The sequence below is a fragment of the Emys orbicularis genome, chromosome 2, assembly GCF_028017835.1.
Source record: "Emys orbicularis isolate rEmyOrb1 chromosome 2, rEmyOrb1.hap1, whole genome shotgun sequence".
Lineage (NCBI taxonomy): Eukaryota > Metazoa > Chordata > Testudines > Emydidae > Emys > Emys orbicularis.
Window position 1 is genome coordinate 299,391,367 of NC_088684.1, and position 23,474 is coordinate 299,414,840.

At 62.6% G+C, this 23,474-nt stretch overlaps 1 protein-coding gene across 2 annotated transcripts in view; it reads left to right on the forward strand.

Annotated features, from left to right (window-relative positions):
- Positions 1–23,474, forward strand: part of NOS3 (nitric oxide synthase 3) — a 63,974-nt gene that overhangs the window by 23,970 nt on the left and 16,530 nt on the right. For both annotated transcript variants that reach the window (XM_065399596.1, XM_065399597.1), the window contains exons 4-15: positions 1,588–1,750; positions 2,215–2,306; positions 3,105–3,246; positions 4,459–4,598; positions 5,244–5,418; positions 6,482–6,583; positions 8,986–9,180; positions 18,129–18,202; positions 19,302–19,446; positions 20,865–20,969; positions 22,043–22,110; positions 22,471–22,587. In XM_065399596.1, coding sequence (XP_065255668.1) covers positions 1,588–1,750; positions 2,215–2,306; positions 3,105–3,246; positions 4,459–4,598; positions 5,244–5,418; positions 6,482–6,583; positions 8,986–9,180; positions 18,129–18,202; positions 19,302–19,446; positions 20,865–20,969; positions 22,043–22,110; positions 22,471–22,587 — 1,518 coding nt within the window. The remainder of the gene's footprint in view (positions 1–1,587; positions 1,751–2,214; positions 2,307–3,104; positions 3,247–4,458; positions 4,599–5,243; positions 5,419–6,481; positions 6,584–8,985; positions 9,181–18,128; positions 18,203–19,301; positions 19,447–20,864; positions 20,970–22,042; positions 22,111–22,470; positions 22,588–23,474) is intronic.

The following is a 23,474-nucleotide window of genomic DNA, read 5'->3' on the forward strand; positions in this document are numbered from 1 at the left end:
CAGCTTGGACAAGAGATGACTGAGGGGATGTGATCGAGTGACTAAGGCCGTGTTATTTACCCCTCACACAACACAAAACCCAGGGGCCACTGGACGAAATTAACAGGCACCAGGTTTAAAATGAAACCAAGGAAGGACTTTGTCACCCGATGCCCGTGCTGCCGGGACAGTCTGTGTAGCGGGGGTGCCGAGAGCCACTGAACCGAACTGTAACCCTGGATGTTGTACTTAAAGTACTGCACAGGAGCTTTTCAGGGGGAAAAAAGGCAAAATGCCACATTTATTAGTAATACATGTATTCATTAACACTGTATCATATGCATATAATATATATATTACACTCATGCACTCACACACACACACACACAAGCACACTCCGTCTTGTTGTTAAGTATCAGGGGGTAGCCGTGTTAGTCTGTATCTACAAAAACAACAAGGAGTCTGGTGGCACCTTAAAGACTAACAGATTTATTTGGGCATAAGCTTTCGTGGGTAAAAACCTCACATCTTCAGATGCATCTGAAGAAGTGAGGTTTTTACCCACGAAAGCTTATGCCCAAATAAATCTGTTAGTCTTTAAGGTGCCACCAGACTCCTTGTCATCTTGTTGTTGTTACCAATCAGTTGCTCCCCTTAACTGCACTGGCCAGGTGAGTTAGATGGGGGAGGGGTGGAGCCGGGCTTCTGCCGATCCGGATTGATGCTCCCATGTTGACAAGACGAGACCCGGAGTCCTCTGCAAGACACCTCACAATTATAGCAGCTTCCCTCCCATGCAAATCTGTACCAGCTTCAAAATCTGGGTCTGTGTCCGTTGGTCCTTTGTGCTGCTTCCTTCTGGGTGTTGTCCCAATGCTGTTCAAAGAGGGTGTTTCCAAAAGAAGGTGCTGGCTTCTAACCCCCGAGGCCGTCAGTATGTCTGCTCTTCTGTAGTGCGCCCACTTGACACGTTTTATTGTCCTTGGGTCTGGCTCCCATCCCCTCTCCAAGGGTTGCAGCTGTTTGGAGGTGCTGCCTTCCATGCCTTCCTCATCCACACCTCGTTCATTCAACAGGGCAATTGATTAAGAGTGGGGGGGAAGATCTTGTTCTACTGCTAGCAAAAAGACATTTTTCTTCTATCTTATTCTATCCTTAGGGGCTATAACATTATACCAAGGTTCAATGCAAAGTTTCTACATGAGGCTTTGATACAAAGTTTCATGAAAACAGAGGTCGCACGTGGGTAGACCGACTACAAGGTTATATGAACAGGCACAATGTAAAGTCATATGAACATTATCAGAGATTTATCCACATGGATATCATGGAAACCACTTCAAGCCAGGGGCGCAGCAGCCCCCCCCCCCCCCCCCGCAGTCCCAGCACCTCTGCCCAACACACAACCAGTGGAACTCACTGCCAGGGGATGTTGTGAAGGTCAAGTCTATAACTGAGTTCAAAAAAAGAACTAGACCAGTTCCTGGAAGATAGGACCATCGATGGCTATTAGCCAGGACAGGCAGGGACACAACCCCATGCTCTGGGTGTCCCTAACCCTCTGCCTGCCAGGAGCTGGGAGTGGGCGACATTGTTCTCTCCCCATAGGGCTGACTCCAGGGTCCACGTGCAGCGGCTGCAGGAGGTGGAGCAGGAGATCGAGGCCACGGGCACCTACCAGCTGCTGGAGCCCGAGCTGATCTTTGGGGCCAAGCAGGCCTGGCGCAACGCCGCCCGCTGCATGGGCCGCATCCAGTGGAACAAGCTGCAGGTGGGGGGGGGGCACCACTGCTGCCAGATGGGTAGTACAGGGCAGTGCCCAGGACAGGGCCCCCAGAGCTCCCCCTCGCCCCCAGGCAGGACCCCCCCAGGGTTCCTGCTGCCCCCCAGGACAGGGCCCCCCCACGGCTCCCCCTAACCACCCAGGCAGGGACCCCCAGGTTTCCTGCTGCCCCCCAGGACAGGGCCCCCCCAGGGCTCCCCCTCGCCCCCAGGCAGGACCCCCCCAAGGTTCCTGCTGCCCCCCAGGACAGGGCCCCCCCAGGGCTCCGCTCCTGCCCCAGCAAGGCCCCCTGCGGCTCCCGCTCCCAGGATCAGGGAAGAACAGGCACTTCCATGCCACTGGTGGTGAGCGCTGGCCAGGGAGGACAGCGGGGCCTCTGGGTTAGAGCTGGGGGATGTCGTGCAGAGGGCCCGAGGGGCTGCTGCTGTGCCGCTAACTGCTGCCCCCTGAAGGTGTTCGACGCCCGCGACTGCGCCAGCGTCCAGGAGATGTTCGGCTTCCTGTGCACCCACCTCCAGTACGCCACCAACCGAGGCAACCTCCGGTGAGATGCCCACCTCTCCGGGCCCGTCCCCCTTGGGGCCACCTGCCTCCCTGGGCCCTTCCCCCTGGGGCCCACCCGCCTCCCCGGGCCCATCCCCCATGGGGCCACCTGCCTCCCTGGGCCCATCCCCCTGGGGCCCACCCGCCTCCCCGGGCCTGTCCCCCATGGGGCCACCTGCCTCCCTGGGCCCGTCCCCCATGGGGCCACCTGCCTCTCCGGGCCCGTCCCCCATGGGGCCACCTGCCTCCCTGGGCCCATCCCCCTGGGGCCCACCCACCTCCCCGGGCCCGTCCCCCATGGGGCCACCTGCCTCCCTGGGCCCGTCCCCCTGGGGGCCACCCCTGACCCAGCCACCCACCCATCTCCCCAGGCCTGTCCCCCATGGGGCCACCTGCCTCCCCGGGCCCGTCCCCCACCCGGGCCTCCACGCCTCCCCGGGCCCATCCCTCACCCGGGCCCACCCCCCACAGGGCCACCTGCCTCTGGGGCCCACCTCCCCCACGGCACCACCCCCCACCCTGACCCACCCCCCATGGGGCCACCTGCCTCCCTGGGCCCACCCCCCATGGCACCACCCCCTTCCTGGGCCTGCCCCCATGGGCCCAACCCCCACAGGGCCACCCGCCTCCCTGTGCCCACCCCCCACGGGCCCACCCGCCATGGGGCCACCATCCCCACGGGCCCACCCCCTACAGGGCCACCCGCCTCCCTGTACCCACCCAGGCCCATCCCACACTGGGCCACTGGCCTCCCCGGGCCTGTCCCCCCGGGTGGCTCTGACCCACGCCTCTCTCACAGGTCGGCCATCACCATCTTCCCGCAGCGCGCGCCGGGCCGGGGCGACTTCCGCATCTGGAATAGACAGCTGATCCGCTACGCCGGGTACCGGCAGCCCGATGGCTCCATGCTGGGGGACCCGGCCAATGTCGACATCACCGAGGTGGGGCAACCGTGACTGGGGAGAGCGCCCTGCCCTGCCCCTCAGGGCCCCCTGCCCCCCCCCCGCAGCACCCCCCGCCCTGCCCCTCAGCGCCCCCTGCCCTGCCCCTCAGGACCCCCTGCCCCCCCCACAGCACCCCCTGCCCTGCCCCTCAGCGCCCCTTGTCCTGCCCTGCCCTGCCCCTCAGCGCCCCCTGCCCCCCCCCGCAGCACCCCCCGCCCTGCCCCTCAGCGCCCCCTGCCCCCCCACAGCATCCCCCGTCCTGCCCCTCAGCGCCCCTTGTCCTGCCCTGCCCTGCCTCTCAGCGCCCCCTGCCCCCCCCGCAGCACCCCCCGCCCTGCCCCTCAGCACCCCCCGGCCCTGCCCCTCAGGGCCCCCTGCCCCCCCGCAGCACCCCCTGCCCTGCCCCTCAGTGCCCCTTGTCCTGCCCTGCCCTGCCCCTCAGCGCCCCCTGCCCCCCCCGCAGCACCCCCCGCCCTGCCCCTCAGCGCCCCCTGCCCCCCCCACAGCACCCCCCGTCCTGCCCCTCAGCACCCCTTGTCCTGCCCTGCCCTGCTGCCCCTCAGCGCCCCCTGCCCCCCCCCCGCAGCACCCCCCGCCCTGCCCCTCAGCGCCCCCGGCCCTGCCCCTCAGGGATCCCTGCCCCCCGCAGCACCCCCTGCCCTGCCCCTCAGCGCCCCTTGTCCTGCCCTGCCCTGCCCTGCCCCCAGCGCCCCCTGCCCCCCCCGCCCTGCCCCTCAGCGCCCCCTGCCCCTCAGGGCCCCCTGCCCTGCCCCCTGCCCTGCCCCTCAGGGCCCCCTTCCCCCCCCCCGCAGCACCCCCCGCCCTGCCCCTCAGCGCCCCCTGCCCTGCCCTGCCCCTCAGGGCCCCCTGCCCCCCCGCAGCACCCCCCACCCTGCCCCTCAGTGCCCCCTGCCCTGCCCCTCAGGGCCCCCTTCCCCCCCCGCAGCACCCCCTGCCCTGCCCTGCTGGGGGCTGGCGATGGGGGCTGGGGAGTAGGGGCTGGGGAGTGGGGGCTGCCCCTGCCCCGCTCTCGGCCCCCGGCTCTGCCCCGCTCTCAGCCCCCGGCCCTGCCCCTGCCCCGCTCTCACCCCCCGGCCCTGCCCCTGCCCCGCTCTCAGCCCCCGTTCCGGCCCCGCTCTCACCCCCCGGCCCTGCCCCTGCCCCGCTCTCACCCCCCGGCCGGGCTGTGTTCACACTCTCCCCTTGCAGCTCTGCATCCAGCACGGCTGGACGCCTGGGCACGGCCGCTTTGATGTCCTGCCCCTGCTGCTGCAGGCGCCAGACGAGGCCCCGGAGCTTTTCCTCCTGCCGCCCGAGCTGGTCCTGGAGGTGCCCATCCAGCACCCCACGTAAGTCCTGGGAGGGGCAGAACGAGCAGGGCTGGGACCCTCCCCGTCCCGCAATGCAGGCGCCAGTTCCTGCTAACCCCTTGGGCAACTTGCCTAGTAGTGTGCTGGGGACCCTGTGCCCAGGCGGTGCCAGGGGGCAGCGCTGGGGCTGGGGCAGTGCCAGGGGAAAGCACTGGACATGGAGCAGTGCCAGGGGGCAGCGCTGGGGACCCTGCGCCCAGGCGGTGCCAGGGGGCAGCGCTGGGGACCCTGCGCCCAGGCGGTGCCAGGGGACAGCGCTGGGGACCCTGGGCACAGGCGGTGCCAGGGGGAAGCACTGGACATGGAGCAGTGCCAGGGGGCAGCGCTGGGGCTGGGGGCGGTGCCAGGGGGCAGCGCTGGGGCTGGGGGTCCTAGTGATGGGGATGACCGTTCTGTCCCAGAACATCAGGCCCTAGCTGGGTTGGGGGCAGAAGGAGGCCCCCGGGGAAACTAATCCTCCAGCAGCCTGGCAGGGAGGGAGCCAAGTCTGGTGGTTAGAGCAGGGGGCTGGGCACCAGGACGCCTGGGTTCCATTGCTGGCGGTGCTGTAGGATGGACTGTGTGGCTTGGGGCGCGTCCCTTCGCTCCATCCTGCCCGTGCCCTGAGTGTGGTGTCGGGCACAGGCTGGCGTGGTTCGGGGAGCTGGGCCTGCGCTGGCACGCGCTGCCCGCCGTGGCCAACATGCTGCTGGAGATTGGGGGCCTGCAGTTCCCGGCCGCCCCCTTCAACGGCTGGTACGTGGGCAGCGAGATCGGCATGCGCAACTTCTGTGACAGCAACCGCTACAACCTGCTGCAGGTACGGGCTGCCCCCCAACTCCCCCCACTGCCCCCCATCTCCCCCTGCCTCCCACCTCCCCCCACTCCCTCCAGCTCCCCCTGCCGCCCACCCCCCACCGCTACAACCTGCTACAGGTACGGGCTGCCCCCCAGCTCCCCCTCCCCCCCACCTCTCCCACTACAACCTGCTGGAGGTATGGGCTGCCTGTCCCTGTGGGGCAGGAGGTGGAGCGGGGGCAGGGCAGGGGGCTGGGGGTGACGGTCCCTGTGGGGCAGGAGGTGGTGTGGGGGCAGGGGGCTGGGGGTGACAATCCCTGTGGGGCAGGAGGTGGTGTGGGGGCAGGGCAGCAGGGCAGGGGGTGACGGTCCCTGTGGGGCAGGAGGTGGTGTGGGGGCAGGGCAGGGGGCTGGGGGTGACGGTCACTGTGTGGCAGGAGGTGGTGTAGGGGCAGGGCAGGGGACTGGGGGTGACGGTCGCTGTGGGGCAGGAGGTGGTGTGGGGGCAGGGCAGGGGACTGGGGGTGACGATCCCTGTGGGGCAGGAGGTGGTGTGGGGGCAGGGCAGGGGACTGGGGGTGACGGTCGCTGTGGGGCAGGAGGTGGTGTGGGGGCAGGGCAGGGGACTGGGGGTGACGATCCCTGTGGGGCAGGAGGTGGTGTGGGGGCAGGGCAGGGGACTGGGGGTGACGGTCGCTGTGTGGCAGGAGGTGGTGTGGGGACAGGGCAGGGGGCTGGGGGTGACGGTCGCTGTGTGGCAGGAGGTGGTGTGGGGGCAGGGCAGGGGGCTGGGGGTGACGATCCCTGTGGGGCAGGAGGTGGTGTGGGGGCAGGGCAGGGGACTGGGGGTGACGGTCGCTGTGGGGCAGGAGGTGGTGTGGGGGCAGGGCAGGGGGCTGGGGGTGACGGTCGCTGTGGGGCAGGAGGTGGTGTGGGGGCAGGGCAGGGGGCTGGGGGTGACGGTCGCTGTGTGGCAGGAGGTGGTGTGGGGACAGGGCAGGGGGTTGGGGGTGACGGTCGCTGTGTGGCAGGAGGTGGTCTGGGGGCAGGGCAGGGGGCTGGGGGTGACGATCCCTGTGTGGCAGGAGGTGGCCCTGCACATGGGGCTGGACACCGGGAAAACGTCGTCCCTGTGGAAGGACAAAGTGGCTGTGGAGATCAATGTGGCCGTGCTGCACAGCTTCCAGGTATGGGGACAGGAGGAGCGACCGGGTGTGGGGAGCACGTGGGGGACAGAGCTATGGGGGGTGTTCCAAGCCCCTACAGCCCTGGCCCTGTCTCGGGTCCCTCCCCCACTCGTGGGATTCAAATGTAACCCACACCCCTCCTGGAGGTGGGGTTCTGTCCCTCTGGTGGCACCGAGACCATGTAGAGAGAGATGAAGGAGTCTGTCTGCTACAGCCTTAGCTCATGCACTGAACTCCAGATGTCCCAGGTTCGATCCCACCTGCCACTGACCGGGGTCTGTTGGTGTGACACAGGTCCTGGGTCTCACCCTCCCTCTTTGAGCTGGGTCCCCTGCCTCGCTCCCGGGCCTCCGGAGTCCCCTGCCCTCAGACACACCCTGTCCCACAACCTCTCAGAGCTGGGGCAGGAGCACGGGGCAACTGGGAAGCAGATCACACGCATACATGTATGCATACAAAGGCAAGCACTCGCCAGCTGTCAGACCCACAGGATCGGGGCTGCACCCCCAGCTTTGGAACGGTCTCTGGGAGGCCGCTTCACTGGGCCAGCCCCCCGGGGGTCCCGCTCTGCCTCCAGGGTGAGCCACGCGGCCTCACCGCCCCCTAGACTGGCCCTCTGGGCCAGCAGCCCCCCTTCGCCCCCCGCGAACTCCAGGCAGCGAGTCCCCCTGAGCAGCGGCGGCTCCAGGCACCAGTGCTCCAAGCGCGTGCCTGGGGCGGGAAGCCCCGGGGGGTGCCCTGCCAGTCCCTGTGTGACCGTGCTGCCCGTGGGAGCCAGCTGAGGTCACTCAATCAGGGTGAACTGCAAACAGAACGGGGCAGACAAACCCCAAAAGCTGGTGGATATTCCAATACTTAGATTTACCAAACCAGCCCAAAACAGCTGCTGTATTACCTCACTGGTTACTCAGAAGTCCAAACAATGCAGTTCCCTTAAAGTGCCCAGCCTCAGGCCTCCGTCCAGACACACCTGTCAAACATATGATGATGATTATTGAAAATCTTATCTCATCATATAAAAGAAAAGGTTCTTCCAATCCCAAACGATCAGCCACATACCCATGTCCAATTATAACTTAGATCTTACCCAAAATACACGCTTATAGCCAATTCGTATTAACTAAACCAAAAATTTATTAAAAAAGAAAAAAGAGCGAGTGTTGCTTAAAAGATCAATATACTGACAGACTTGAATTCAATTCTTGAGGTTCAGATACATAGCAGAGGTGAGCTTGTAGTTGCCAAAAGTCCTTTTAGAAATAGTCCGGAGGTTATAGTCCAATGTCCATGTTCAGGGTGGCTCCAGTCAATGACTGGGGATCTCAATCCTTATGGCTTAAGGTTTCCCCCTCTTGAAACCCAAAGCAGATCTGAGATGCAGCAGGATTGTGTCCCGGGGTTCTTATACATTTCCAGCAGCCTTTCGGCCTGAGAAAACAATAGGCTTAACTCTCCTTCCAAACATCCTGGCAATTAGCACAGGGTAATTTATCCATTAAACAGTTCAGATACAGGTTACGACAACCTTCAAAGAGACAAAGAGACAATAATACTATTTCACCCAAGTATCATCATAAATGTTAATATTTCTTTTTGATCTTCGAATTAAAGTTACAGCAATAGACAAGATTAGTTTGCTTACATTACAAGACCTGAGCAAACATCTCCCCTTGAGATCTCTAACAATCCAGACTTGCATTTCAAAGCTCTATTCATTTACAGATCTTCCTAACCAGTTTCTACAATTCACCCCTGGGTCAGGTCCGTCTGAGTTAATTAACTCTTTCTGGCCCTGTCATCTTTCAATGAAATATTATTTTACACTCATAACGTCACGCCCTGCGAGGGCGGCAGGCAGGCTGCCTTCGGCGGCGTGCCTGCGGGAGGTCCGCTGGTCCCACGGATTCGGCGGTAATTCGGCGGCAGATACACCGAAGCCGCGGGACTGGGGACCTCCCACAGGGAGGCTGCCGAAGCCGCGGGACCGGGGACCTCCTGCAGGCACGCCGCCGAAGGCAGCCTGCCTGCCATGCTTGGGGCGGCAAAAAAGCTAGAGCCGCCCCTGCCCCTGAGACAGCCCCTGAGGGAGACTCGGCTGCTCGCAGGGATCAGGGCCCCTCGCCCAGTCCCGGCAGCCTTTGGGGTCCCAGTTCCCCGGGTGCGGAGCGGGGTGGGGGCTGTTCATTCCCAAGGGAGTTGGCAGCCTGCCCCAGACCCACACGCAGCTCAGAGACCCCACATCCTCACATGGGCACCAGCTCGGGGGGGTGACTTGGTTCCCTGCCCTGGGGAGGGGCCTGGCTGCCTGCCATGGGGGGAGCCTGGCTCAGGGGCGTGACTTGGTGCCCTGCGGGGTGGAGGGCTGGCTCTGCCATCTGTTCCTTTCCTGCCATCTCCCGCAGGTTGCCAAGGTGACAATCGTGGATCACCACGCGGCCACGGAGTCCTTCATCAAGCACATGGAGAACGAGCTGCAGATGCGCGGGGGGTGCCCGGCCGACTGGGTCTGGATCGTGCCTCCCATCTCGGGCAGCCTCACGCCCGTGTTCCACCAGGAGATGGTCAACTATCTGCTCTCGCCCTGCTTCCGGTACCAGGTGGGTCCCTGGATCCAGGTCCGGATTAGCGCAGGGGCTTTAGGGGCTGCAGCCCGGGGCCCCAGGCTAAGGGGGACCCCGGTGCTGCAGGGATCAGGCAGGCTGCCTGCATGCCATGTCCCACACCGCTCCCGGAAGCAGCCAGCTGCTGGCACGTCTCTGCGGCCCCTGGCCGGGGGGAGGCGGCTCTGCATGCTGCCCCCGCCCCCAGCACCATCCCCGCAGCTCCTATTGGCCAGTTCCGCTGCGGGGGTGGTGCTTGCGGGCACGGGCAGCGCATGGAGACATGCTGACCCCCTCCCCCAGCGGCGTGCAGAGACATGCCAGCAGCCGGCCGCTTCCGGGAGTGGCGTGGGGCCAGGGCATGCAGGCAGCCTGCCTGAGCCCTGCTGCGCCGGCGGCTGGGAGCCACCTGTGGTAAGCGCCTCCTGGCCGGACGGAGCCTGCACCTTGCACCCCCTCCTGCACCCCACCCCCTGCCCCAACCCGGAGCCCCCTCCTGCACCCAAACTCCCTCCCAGAAAGAAACTACTATAACAGCTGTTCGAGTGCTTGTTCATGTCCATTCCAATCAGGTGTGTGTGCGCACATGTGCCCCGTAGCCGGAAGATTTTCACCCTACCAGCATCTGTGGGGTTGGCCTGGGTGCCCCCTGGAGTGGTGCCATCATGGGGAGACTGATCTCCGGGGTGTCCCTGCAGGCGGCACTTGATGGGGCAGATGCTGCCACCAGGGTTATGACCACAGGAGTGGCCATGAGAAGGGGCTCATGGCTCCAGGTTTCCGGGCTCCCCTATGAGGTCCCGCAGCCCAGACAAGACCTGCCTTTTGAGGGTGAGATTTTTTCCAGAGAAAATAGACAAGTAGCTGAACAGCCTAAAGGACTCCAGAGCCGCCCTCAGGTCCCTGGGCCTCTACACACCGTCAATGCAGCGGAGACACGTCCGTCTGCAGCCTCCTCAGCGGTGCGGTCACCAGAACCGCCAGGGCGGGTCCAGAGGGAGAAACAGGACAGGCAGGAGAAGGTCGCATCAACCCTCTGGCCAGTGCTCAGGACAACCCAAGCCGTCTTCAGGGCCCAAACCGGCCTTTGAAGGCACGGTCGAGGATGGTGTACCACACCAAAGACTGGATCCACCCCGCCTTACCTTCTCATCCCAACTATCCTCTTTCTACTGTGCCTGGTCCCGTATCACCTCGGACCGCTGGGTGCTCCACACGGTAGAGAGGAGATACGCCATCCAATTCTGTGCCTTCCCGTCCTTCCACCCCCCTTCCCCGTCCCTCTTCAGGGACCCCTCTCACAAGCAAATCCTCTCACAGGAGGTGCAGTCGCTCCTTTTGCTAGGGGCAGTGGAGGAGGTTCCTCAGGGCTGAGGGCTTCTATTCACGGTATTTCCTAATACCGAAAGCCAAAGGCGGCCTCAGGCCCATCCTGGACCTGCAGGAATTCAATAGGTTCGTGAAGAAACTCAACTTCCGTATGGTCTCGTTGGCCTCCATCATCCGTTCACTGGATCCAGCAGACTGGTACGCCGCCCTCGACTTGAAGGACACGTACTTTCATATCGCGATCACCCAGCCCCGCAGGAAGTACCTCAGGTTTGTGGTGAACAACACCCACTCCCAATTCACAGTCTTCCCGTTCAGCCTGTCAGCAGCACCTTGTGTTTTCACCAAGTGCATGGCAATCATCGCTGCGTTCCTGTGCAGGCACTGAGTACAGGCGTTCCCGTACCTCGACGACTGGCTGATCAAGGGCCGCTCCAAGACCCAAGTGGAAGGTCAGGTCAAATTCATCAGGGCCACCTTCGACAACTTGGGTCTCCTTCTAAACGGAGCAAAATTGACTCTGTCCCTGGTCCAGAGGATATTGGACTCGACCCAGGCCAGGGCATACCTGCCGCAAGCGAGGTTCCAGACCCTGGCCGGTATCATTCGAAGCCTCAGACAGTTTCCCACCACCACAGCAAGAAACTGCCTGAAGCTTCTGGATCACATGGCTTAGCGCAGGGGCTTTCGGGGCTGCAGCTAAGCCATTTACCTATGTGGTGCAGCACACCAGACTCAGGCTTTGACCGCTCCAGTCATGGTTAGCATCGGTGTATTGACCAGCCCGGGACAGCTTGGACAGGATTGTGACCCTGCCTCGCCTGGTCCTCGACCCCCTCCTGAGGTGGCTCGACCCTCAGGAGGAGTGCTCAGGCATCCCCTTCGCCAGTCTGCAGCTGTCTCTGTCGCTAGTGATGGACGCATCAGACGTGGGCTGGGGAGCACATCTAGGAGACTGCAGGACTCAACGTCTCTGGTCTCAGACAGATCTGGCTCTCCACATCAATGTCAGAGAGCTGAGAGTGGTGTGCCTGACGTGCCAGACCTTCTGAGCACACTTAACGGGACAATGTGTATCAGTCATGATGGACAAAACCACAGCAATGTTCTATATCAACAAACAGGGGGTGCACGCTCCTCTCCCCTCTGCCAAGAAGCCCTCATGCTCTGGGACTTCTGTGTAGAACATTTAATACACCTGCAGGCGTCGTACCTCCCCGGGGTACAGAATGAGCTGGCGGACCACCTCAGCAGGTTGTTTCATGGCCACGAGTGGTCTCTTCACCCGGCCGTCGCAATTTCAATCTTCCAGAGATGGGGATTTCCCCAGATAGACTTATTCGCCACGTGATACAATGAAGTGCCAGCAGTTCTGCTCCTTCCAAAATCACAGCCCGGGCTCCAGCGCAGACGCATTCCTCCTCCATTGGGGATGTTGTCTCCTATACGCCTTTCTGCCAATACCGCTTGTTCACAAGGTACTCCTCAAGATCCGGAGGGAACGAGCTCAGGTCATATTGATACCACCAGCTTGGCCCCGTCAGCACTTGTACACATCTCTCCTAGACATGTCCATGGAAGCCCCGATGACCCTGCCGCTCTTCCTGGACCTTCTAACACAAGATCACGGTCATCTTCAACATCCGAACCTCGAGTCACTTCACCTCACCATGTGGAAGCTCCATGGTTGAACCCAGTGGAGCTTTCCTGTTCAGATCAGGTTAGACAGGTCATCCTTGGCAGCAGAAAACCCTCTATGAGAGACACGTACCTTGCCAAGCGGGTGAGATTTTCAATCTGGTCGGCGCAGCATCATTTGTGCCCAACACTAGCTTCAGTGCCGCTTATTCTGGACTACCACCTACATCTGAAGCAGCAGGGGCTTTCGTTATCGTCAATAAGGGTGCACTTAGCTGCCATTTCGGCCTTTCACCCGGGCAAGGAGGGCCTCTCTGTGTTTGCTAACCTGACGGTCAGCCTGTTCTTAAAAGGGCTTGACAGGCTATACCCTAACATCCGTTAGCCTGTCCCGGTCTGGGACCTCAACCTGGTCCTGTCTAGACTCACGGGACCACCCATTGAGTCCTTGGCGACGTGCTCCCTGCTCTACCTCTCTTACAAGGTGTCACGGAGTATGGGGGACTCAGGGCCCTGCACCCCCAGCTTCCTGCGATTCACCATGACTCTCAGCCAGCCAGTAAAGCAGAAGGTTTATTGAGACGTCAGGAATACAGTCCGAGACAGGTCTTGCAGGCACAGACAACAGGACCCCCTCAGTTAGGTCCATCTTGGGGTCCCCGGGCACCCTAGCCCCCCTGGGAGGTCAGAGCCCTCTCTGCCTCCCAGCCATGGTGCTCTAGCCAGCTCCTGAAACTCTGCCTTCAGCGACCCCTCCCACAGCCTTTGTTCAGTTTCCCCGGGCAAAGGTGTCACCTGGCCTCTCACTCCTTCCTGGGTTCTCATGTTACATGCTCAGGTATTCTCCGTCGGCCAGTCTCCCATCCCCCCACTGCAGACTATCCTAGCCACACTCCCCTGTCAGCATTCACAGACCACTTTAGAAACAGTCCCAGTTCGTCACATCTCTCCACTTTAGAAACAGTCCCAGTTCGTCACATCTCTCCCCCCTTCGAGACCGAATTGAGCGGGGTCACTTTAGCCAGTGACCCGGGGAAGTTCGAACCTACCCCCGTTCCCATGGATGCCCCAGCATCCCTCCCATTCCTTGGTGAGAATTACACCAGGCCCCTCCAGTTTCACGCCCCCCCTTAGGTGGGGGGTGCTCGATGGCACTCGCAGTTCGCATGTGGGAAGGTTTATGCGGCCTGTGCCCTTTTCCCACCCCAACACCCCTGGGGTGCCAACTGGGCTGTGGTCTTCTCCCAGCGCTCCACTCTGGAGGTCTGTGCTTCGGGCTCTCTTTGTTCAGAGCCCCCCTTTTAACCTTGGCCACCCTCCGGAGAGGCTCCTCTATGCTGGGCAAGGGTCCTAAAGCCGTTTTCCCCTTGTCCTGGGCCTTTCTCCCCCTCTGACAGGGGTCACAGGATCGGCAGTACTGCCGGACAGTAACAAAGACCCCAGGCCAGTAAAAGCTCCGTAGCAGCCTCTGCTGGGTACGCCAGGTTTCCTGGTGCCCTGAGAGGGGAATGTCATGGGCCCGGTACAGCAGCTGGCGGCGATACTTCTGGGGTACCACCAGCTGCCTCCTGATCCCCCCTGACTCCATTTTCCCTGGGGGAGCCCATTCTCGGTACAGGAACCCCTTCTCCCACAGGAACCTTTTCCGGCCACCTCTCCCCATGGTCTGTACCGCGCTGAGGTCGGCCAGGTCCCTTATCTTCCGCAAGGAGGGATCTTTCTGCACCTCGGCCTGGAACTCAGCAGCTGGGACAGGGATGGCCACCTGCTCTCTCTTGCCGGCTGGGTCTGAAGCCGCAGCCTCCCTGAGCCGTGTCCCTGGGCGTTCCCTCCCCACCAGGTTAGGGTCCTGCGCCTCGGGCCAGGCACCCTCCCCAAGGTCAGGGCGCAGTGCCCCTCGCCGGCTCTGACGGCGGGTCACAACCAGTGCACTTTGGGGGTTGCTTGGCCAGTCCTCCAGGTCCCCCCCCATCAGCACCTCAGTGGGCAAATACGGGTGTACCCCCACATCCTTGGGGCCCTCCTTGGCCCCCCACTTCAGGTGTACCCTTGCCACGGGCACTTTGACTGGTGTCCCGCCCACCCCCGTTAGGGTCAGGTAGGTGTTGGGCACCACCTGATCTGGGGCCACCACCTCGGGCTGGGCCAGCGTCACCTCTGCGCCCGTATCCCAGTATCCATAGACCTTCCTCCCATCCACCTCCAGGGGAACAAGGTACTCTCTCCGGAGGGACCGTCCCGCGCCCACCGTATAAACCAAAAACCCTGAGTCTGGAGCATCCAGCCCCCCAGAGGAGCTGGCCTGGAGCTCTCCTCCCTCCTTAGCAGGTGGTACTCTGCCAGCCCCCCTTCCCTGGGAAGGCTGCCTCTCGCCTGGTTGGGTCTCCACCCAGTCAACCCTCTGTGGGTTCGGTCTGCTCAGTTTGTCCCTGAGCCTGGGGCACTGGGCCCGTATGTGGCCTCTCTGGCCACAGTGATAGCAGCCCATGTCCCATGGGTCCCCTCGAGTGGGTCGGATGGCCCTGACGCCGGATGTTCCCCTTTGATGGGGGTTTTCCGTATTTTCCCACGGGGAGGTCCCATGGTGGCTCTCTCTCTGCGTTGTGGTGGGACTGTTCCTTTGGGACTCCTCCCTGTTATCCCCTGACCGGCTCTTTACAAACTCATCGGCCAGCCGGCCTGCCTGTCGCGGGTTCTCTGGCTTTTTGTCCCTCAACCACAGCCTCAGGTCGGATGGGCACCGCTCATACAGTTGCTCCAGTACCAGCAGTTTAACCAGGTCATCCTTCGTCTGGGCCTCATCTGCCCACTTGCTGGCGTATCCCTCCATGCGGACGGCTAGTTGCAGATATGAGATCTCAGGGGGTTTATCCTGACTCCGGAACCTTTCCGGGTACATCTCTGGAGTCAGCCCAAACTCACGTAGCAGGGCCTTTTTGAATAGTTCGTAGTCCCCTTTCTCCGCCTCTTCCAGTTGGTGGTACAATGCCACGGCTTTGGGGTCCAGTAAGGGGGTGAGAATCCGGAGTCTGTCCGCAGGATCAACCTGGTGCAGCTCGCAGGCCGTCTCAAAGGCATCCAGTAAGTCATCCATGTCCTCCCCCTCCTTACGTGGGGCCAGGATGCACTTATCAAAGCTTCGTGCAGTCTTGGGTCCCCCCTCACTCACCGCAGCTGGGGGTTCGCTGCCCCTCAGTCTCGCCAGCTCCAGTTCATGCTGACGCTGTCTCTCATTCTCCTCCCGTTCATGCTGTCTCTGGTGTTCACGATCCTCCAGCTCTCTCAGTTTTAGCTCTTTCTCCCATTCCAGCCCATTCCGCTCCACGGATGGCGCGCGTGGCCGGGAGGATCCCCTGCTGGCCGGGGGGGTCACAGCGCCCTCGGTATTTGCTGGGCTCCTCCCCACCCTTCCCCTAGGCGTAGGCAGGAGGGGTCTCGGGAAGCCCTCAGCAGCCGGCTGACCACTCCCAGATGGGACAGACACTGGGGCCTGCGCTGCATCTGCCAGGCTGCTTCCCTCAGAGACAGGGATCGGTTCATTCGAGCGATCTCCCTTCTCCAGCTGGGCAATGAGCTGTTCTTTGGTGGACCTCCCAATGCGCAGCCCCCTCTGCTTACACAGCTCCACCAGGTCGCTCTTAAGCCGCTTGGCATCCATCTTCCTGCTGGCCACTCACAGGCCTGGGTGCTCACCGCTCCCCACAGTTTCCAGGGAGACCCCTAGTGTGCCAGCCCTTCTCGAGGTCACCACCTCTCTGCCAGGGTCGAGCTGCAGACTCCTCTGCCCCTGGGACCACTCGCTACGATCCCCCGGGGGACCCTGTTACTGCAAAAGTCCTTCTCGCTGGTCACACACTCCCAGGGGTGATAACCGTCTCTCTCTGACTCCTCAGCATGCCTGGTCCCCGTCAATCCCCCTTCGCTTTACTGCTCCCCAGTCACTTACTGCAGGAAGCGCCGTCCACGGGGTGCAGTAGATCCCACCGCTACAACCAGTTGTCACGGAGTGTGGGGGACTCAGGGCCCTGCACCCCCGGCTTCCTGCGATTCACCATGACTCTCAGCCAGCCAGTAAAGCAGAAGGTTTATTTAGACGTCAGGAATACAGTCCAAGACAGGTCTTGCAGGCACAGACAACAGGACCCCCTCAGTTAGGTCCATCTTGGGGTCCCCGGGCACCCTAGCCCCCCTGGGAGGTCAGAGCCCCGTCTGCCTCCCAGCCATGGTCACTAGCCACCTCCTGAAACTCTGCCTTCAGCGACCCCTCCCACAGCCTTTGTTCAGTTTCCCGGGCAAAGGTGTCACCTGGCCTCTCACTCCTTCCTGGGTTCTCATGTTACCTGCTCAGGTATTCTCCGTCGGCCAGTCTCCCATCCCCCAATGCAGACTATCCTAGCCACACTCCCCTGTCAGCATTCACAGACCACTTTAGAAACAGTCCCAGTTCGTCACATCTCTCCACTTTAGAAACAGTCCCAGTTCATCACACAAGGTGGCGATCCTGGTGGCGATAACCTCGGCCAGGAGGGTGTCTGAACTCAAGGCCCTAACCTCAGAGCCCCCTTATACTGTGTTCTATAAGGATAAGGTGCAGCTCAGATCTCCTCTTGCTTTCCTCCCGAAGGTGGTATCACAGTTTCACATTACCCTAAGCCACATTCTAGCAGCAGGGAGCAGAGACTCCACTCACTAGATGTCTGCAGGGCGCTAGCGTTCTACATTGAGAGAACGAAGCAGAAAATTGGTCCAGCTGTTCGTGGCGGTGGCAGACAGAATGGAAAGGCCTACCCATGTCATCACAACGCATTTCGTCATGGATTACAGCCTGCATCCGCGAGTGCTACAACCTGGCGGGGGTTCCCCCACCCCCAATCATTGCGCACTCCACCATCAACAGCATTCCTGGCTCAGGTTCCCACTCAGGAAATCTGCAGGGTGGCGACGTGGTCCCCCATCCACACTTTTACCACGCGCAGTATGATTACGCAGCAGGCCAGAGACGATGCGGCCTTCGGACGAGCAGTGCTCCAATCAGTGGACGACTCCGACCCCGCCTCCTGAACTTGGGCTTGTGAGTCACCTGATTGGAATTGACATGAACAAGCACTCGAGAGTGAGTTGTGGAAAAAATGATTACTCATCTTCTCGTAACTGTTGTTCTTCGAGATGTGTTGTTCATGTCCATTCCAATACCCACCCTTCTACCCCTCTGTCGGAGCAGCGGCAAGAAGGAGCTGAGGGGGTGGAGGGTCGGCAGGACCCTATATTGGATGCCATGAAGGCGCAACTCCAGGGGGCACCCAGGCTGACCCTACGGTTGCTGCTAGGGGAAAAATCTTCTGGCTGGCGTGCCTGCGGCGCACACACACCTGATTGGAACAGACGTGAACAACACGTCTCGAAGAACAACAGTTACGAGAAGTGAGTAACCGTTTTTTCTAAGGTAAGAAGTAGCTATTTTGAATTCCCTGTATTCCACGTTTTAAGACTGAAATGTAACCACAGAAAGGCTTTATGTTAATGAAAAGGCAGGTTTAGTTCAGCGTTAATAGCCTCGATGCCATAACTGTGATCATTTCATTTTAAATTAGGAAAAAGACTTGTATACGGGGCCCCATAAAATCTAACAGCCCCGGGCCCACAGGAGAGTTAATCCGGCCCTGTCTGGATCGTCCCTCCCCAACATTCCCCACCAGGGACTGCCCCTCCCCCTGAGTCCACCCCAGGGATCACATCTCCCCAGACACACCCTCTCCTTCCCAGCCAGCCCCATCTGGGCCCAGCGCCCCACCAGGGGCTCCCCCCAGCACCTCCATGGGGTGCCGCACAGCCAACCACTTCTTATCCTCCTGTGCAGTGGGGCTGGCTGCCCCCAGACCATCGGGCGTGGCTGGTCCCAGGCCCTGGTGGGCTGCACGGCCGCTTCCCCGCCCCCTCCCCATGGCTGCCCGGGGCTGACCTGGCTGGTTCCTTTGCAGCCAGACGCCTGGAAGGTTTATACCTCGAAGGGCACCAGCGTCACCAGGAAGAAAACCTTCAAAGAAGTGGCCAAGTAGGTGCCAGTCTGGCCTCGGGGTGGGGAATAGGGGGAGGGGGTGGGGAGAGGGGTGGGGTGGGAGGAGCATGAGGGGTGGGGAGGAACGGGGGGGAAGGGTAAGGGCACCATGAGCGGGCGGGGGGACTGTGAGCAGGGGGGGAGTGAGAGCCCTGGGGTGGAAGGCGGGAGTGTAAGGGATAAGAAAGGGCAGAGCCCGTCCCCTCAGAACTCCCCTTCTCGGTCCCGGGACCTCACACTGCCCCCACCCCTTGCACTGCCTTACCCCCATCCCTCGCCCCCCCCAGGGCCATAGATAGGTGTGTCTGGGCATGGCGGGACCGACAGGGCGTGGATAGGTGTGTCTGGGCGTGGCAGGACCGGCAGGGCATGTCGTTTCTGGGTGTGGCAGGACCGGCAGGGCGTGGAGACGCATGTCCGGGCATGGAGACGCATGTCTGGGAGTAGCAGGACTGGCAGGGCGTCGAGACACATGTCTGGGCATGGCAGGACCAGCAAGGCCTGGAGATGCGTGTCTGGGCGTGGCAGGACCGGCAGGGTGTGGAGACGCATGTCCGGGCATGGAGATGCGTGTCTGGGCATGGCAGGACCGGCAAGGCCTGGAGACGTGTGTCTGGGCATGGCAGGACCGGCAGGACGTGGCAGGATCGGCAGGGTGTGGAGATGGGTGTCCGGGCGTGGCAGGACTGGCAGGGTGTGGAGATGCGTGTCCGGGCATGGCAGGAGCAGCAGGGCGCGTCGTGTCTGGGCATGGCCAGGTGCTTAGAGGTGCCAGGAGCTGCAGCATCCCTGACCCCTATGAGGGGCATAGCGGGGGTTTGGGGGGTGCAGAGAGGAGCTGGGGGGCTGACAGAGGCCTTGGCCAGCTCTGCCCGGGCCAAGCTATGGCAGAGGCACTGAGGCCATATCCTGCCCCATTGCTGTCTCCTCCCCCCACCCCGCGGCTTGTAGCCGTAGGACCCGGCTGCCCGGCCACTGCCCTGGCTGGCTCAGACCACTGGCCTGGCAGGGGCCCAGGGCTGGGGCCTGCAGGAGGGAGCTGGCGCTGGGCATGGACTGGGGCGGGCCTGGGTGACACCCTCTGGCCTCCCCACAGCGCGGTGAAGTTCTCAGCCAAGCTGATGGTCCAAGTGATGGCGCGTCGCGTCAAGGCCACCATCCTGTACGCCACCGAGACGGGCAAGTCCCGCACCTACGCCTGGAACCTGGGCGAGCTGTTCCGGCGCGCCTTCGACCCCAAGGTGGGGCTGGGGCACGGGGTGCAGGGGGAGGGGCTGGGGGCTGCAGGGTACTTCCTGTGGGGCGGGGGGCTGGTTGTCGGGGATGGCCGGGGGCAGGATGGGGGGCTGGTTGGGGTGGATGGGGGTTAGCGGGGGATTGGTTGAGGGCTGGCTTGGGGAGAGGGGGACTGGCAGGGAGTATGGGGTGGAGATTGGCTGGGGGAGGAAGAGGATCTGGCTGAGGAGGGTGGGGGTGCTGGCTGGGGGGGCTGGGTGAGGACAGGGCTGCCAGGGGCAGTGGCAGGGGGCTGGCTGGGGTTCAGGGGATGAACGGGGGCTGGCTGGGGTGGGTGGGGGGCACATGGGGGGCTGGGGGAGGATGGGGGCTGGTGGGCAGGAGGCTGGTGCGGGGAGGATGGGGGGCTGGCTGTGGCTGGCACATTGTTGGCCCCTTGCCGGGTTCCCCCATCTCCCCAAATGCTTTTCAGGTGCGGGGGAACCTGCCACATTTGGTTTCCCAGGGCTCCTGCGTTCTCTTCCCAGCTCGGGGGAGGGGAGGGCAGAGTCTGGTGGGTACAGAGGGGGAGGGGGGGGGAAACCAGGATGCCTGGGTTCTATTCTGGCTCAGGGGGGGCAGTGGGGTCTGGTGGCTAGAGTAGGGGGAGCTGGGAACCAGGACGCCTGGGTTCCACCCTGCTCTGGGAACCCAGACACTGCTGGCGGCTCCGCCCCAGGGCCCCCGTAGCCCCCTGGCCCGGCTGCTCCGGAGGAGGCAGGGAGACCCCTATTGGTCAGTGATGGAATAACCAGCTCAGGTGAAAATAACAGGAGTACTTGTGGCACCTTAGAGACTAACAAATTTATTAGAGCATAAGCTTTCGTGGGCTACAACCCACTTCTTTGGATGCATATAGAGTGAACCATATATTGAGGAGATATATATACACACACATACAGAGAGCATGAACAGGTGGGAGTTGTCTTACCAACTCTGAGAGGCCAATTAAGTAAGAGAAAAAAAACTTTTGAAGTGATAATCAAGATGGTTCAGTACAGGGTGAGGCGCCCTGGACCCCTAGAGGAGGCTGGCCCAGCAGCTGCAAGGGACCCTACCCAGAGGGAGACCCCCCGAAGCCCCTAGCGGACGCCGGCCCAGCGCTGTCGCAGGCAGCCCGAGCGGATGCCCCGGGGGCTCTGGACGGTCTCATTATACACAGCAACGTCGGACGCTCTGACCATGCCTGACTGCTTGGCCCGAGCGAGACCCTGTGGCAGGGAGTTCCACTGGCTCAGCGTGGGTGGGGCCAGAGGGATCCATCCCCCCAGCCTGGAGCGTGCGGCCTGCCTGCCCCGCATGGGAGACGGGCACAGTAGTGCCCATCGGCCCCGTCCGCTGCCCTGCGTCCCCGGCCCCACTGACCCCCCCGTGTCACCCCTAGGTGCTCTGCATGGACGAGTACGACATCGTCAGCCTGGAGCATGAGACCCTGGTACTGGTCGTGACCAGCACCTTCGGCAACGGCGACCCGCCGGAGAGTGGGGAGGTGAGGGGGCCCAGGGGCAGAGTCTTGGGGCAGCACCTACGGATCTTTGCTGGGTGGGGAGCTGGCATTAGAGGGCCGGGGAGGTGCCCGGGGTGGCAGGCAGCACTAGAGGGCCGGGGGGTGCCCATGGGAGCAACACTAGAGGGCCAGGCGGGTGCCCAGGGATCAGTGCCCAGGGGAGCAGCGCTGGGGGGCCGGGGGGGCCCGGAGGATTGGTGCCCAGGGGAGCAGCGCTAGGGGGCCGGGGGGTGCCCGGGGGTCGGTGCCCGGGAGAGCAGCGCTAGGGGGCCGGGGGGTGTCCGGGGGATCGGTGCCCAGGGGAGCAGCGCGGGGAGCCGGGGGGTGCCCGGGGATCGGTGCCCGGGGGAGCAGCACTAGGGGGCCGGGGGGTGCCCGGGGGATCGGTGCCTGGGGGAGCAGCACTAGGGGGCCGGGGGGTGCCCGGGGGAGCAGCACTAGGGGGCTGGGGGTGCCCGGGGATCAGTGCCCGGGGGAGCAGCGCTAGGGGGCCGGGGGGGGGCCCGGGGGAGCAGCACTAGGGGGCCGGAGGGTGCCCAGGGGATCGGTGCCCGGGGGAGCAGCGCTAGGGGGCTGGGGGTGCCTGGGGATCGGTGCCCGGGGGAGCAGCGCTAGGAGGCCGGGGGGTGCCCGGGGGAGCAGCACTAGGGGGCTGGGGGTGCCCGGGGGATCGGTGCCCGGGGGAGCAGCACTAGGGGGCTGGGGGTGCCCGGGGATCGGTGCCCGGGGGAGCAGCGCTAGGGGCCGGGGGGTGCCCGGGGATCGGTGCCTGGGGGAGCAGCACTAGGGGGCCGGGGGGTGCCCGGGGGATCGGTGCCCGGGGGAGCAGCACTAGGGGGCTGGGGGTGCCCGGGGATCGGTGCCCGGGGGAGCAGCGCTAGGGGCCGGGGGTGCCCGGGGGAGCAGCGCTAGGGGGCCAGGGGATGCCCGGGGGATCGGTGCCCGGGGGAGCAGTGTTAGGGGGCCGGGGGGTGCCCAGGGATCGGTGCTTGGGGGAGCAGCGCTAGGGAGCCAGGGGGTACCCGCCCGAGCCCCTGACCCCTCTCTCTCGGCAGAGCTTTGCCAAGGCACTGATGGAGATGTCCTGCCCCTATGTCAGCTCCACGCAGCCCGAGCAACAAAAGTGAGTGATTCCCGCGGGTGTGGGGCAGCTCTGGGCCCGCGCTGAGGCCCCCCTGTGCCCGGGGCTGTGGGGTTAGCGAGGTCCCTGGGCTGGCCAGGGTCACTGCACCCGGGGCAAGGCTGCGGGTGGCACGTTCCAAACCTTGGCCTGGGGAATGCCTGGGACATGCCCCCATCACACCAGCGCCCCTGAGGGGTGAAAAGGCCCCCGGGGGTTGGATCGGAGCTGGTGCCCCCTAGAAGGGAAAGGCCCCAATCCCAGTCCCCGCCCCCCGTGCCAGCCGGCCCCCGCTCTGGGGCCGGAAAGAGGGGCCCAGCGGTGCCCTGCCCAGCCTGGGGCTCACTGTGCATTCCCCCCTAGGAGCTACAAGATCCGGTTCAACAGCGTCTCGCAGAGCGACGGGCTCGTGGCCTCGTGGAAGAAGAAGCGGAAGCAGTCGAGCAACACGGACAGCGCCGGGGCGCTGGGCACGCTCCGGTAGGGGTGCTAGGATACCAGGGAGCCGGCCCAGCTCTGCCCCTTTTAGCGACTGGCTCTGGCTGCATTTCCTTGTCCGTTGGGTGTGGGGGAGAGACAGACTCGCCCCTTGTCATGGAGCTGCAGGGTCTGGGCTGTGCCTGGCCTGTCAGCAGGCTCCGGGGCGTGACCCCTTGGCAGGCCGGGCCCAGGGACCCTGTGACGGTGCTGCCCGTGGGAGCCAGCTGAGGTCACTCAATCAGGGTGAACTGCAAACAGAACGGGGCAGACAAACCCCAAACGCTGGTGGATATTCCAATACTTAGATTTACCAACCAGCCCAAAACAGCTTCTGTATTACCTCACTGGTTACTCAGAGTCCAACCAACGCAGTTCCCTTAAAGTGCCCAGCCTCAGGCCTCCATCCAGACACACCTGTCAGATACGATGAAGATTACTGAAAATCTTATCTCATCATATAAAAGAAAAGGTTCTTCCAATCCCAAAGGGTCAGCCACACACCCAGGTCCAATTATAACTTAGATCTTACCCAAAATACACACTATAGTCAATTCTTATTAACTAAGCTAAAATGTATTAAAAAAGAAAAGAGAGAGAGTGTTGCTTAAAAGATCAATATACAGACAGACTTGAATTCAGTTCTTGAGGTTCAGATACATAGCAGAGGTGAGCTTGTAGTTGCCAAAAGTCCTTTTAGAAATAGTCCATAGGTTATAGTCCAATGTCCATATTCAGGGTGACTCCAGTGACTCAATCCTTATGGCTTAAGGTTTCCCCCTCTTGAAACCCAAAGCAGATCTGAGATGCAGAAGGATCGTGTCCCAGGGTTTTTATACATTTCCAGCAGCCTTTTGGCCTGAGAAAACAATAGGCTTAACTCTCCTTCT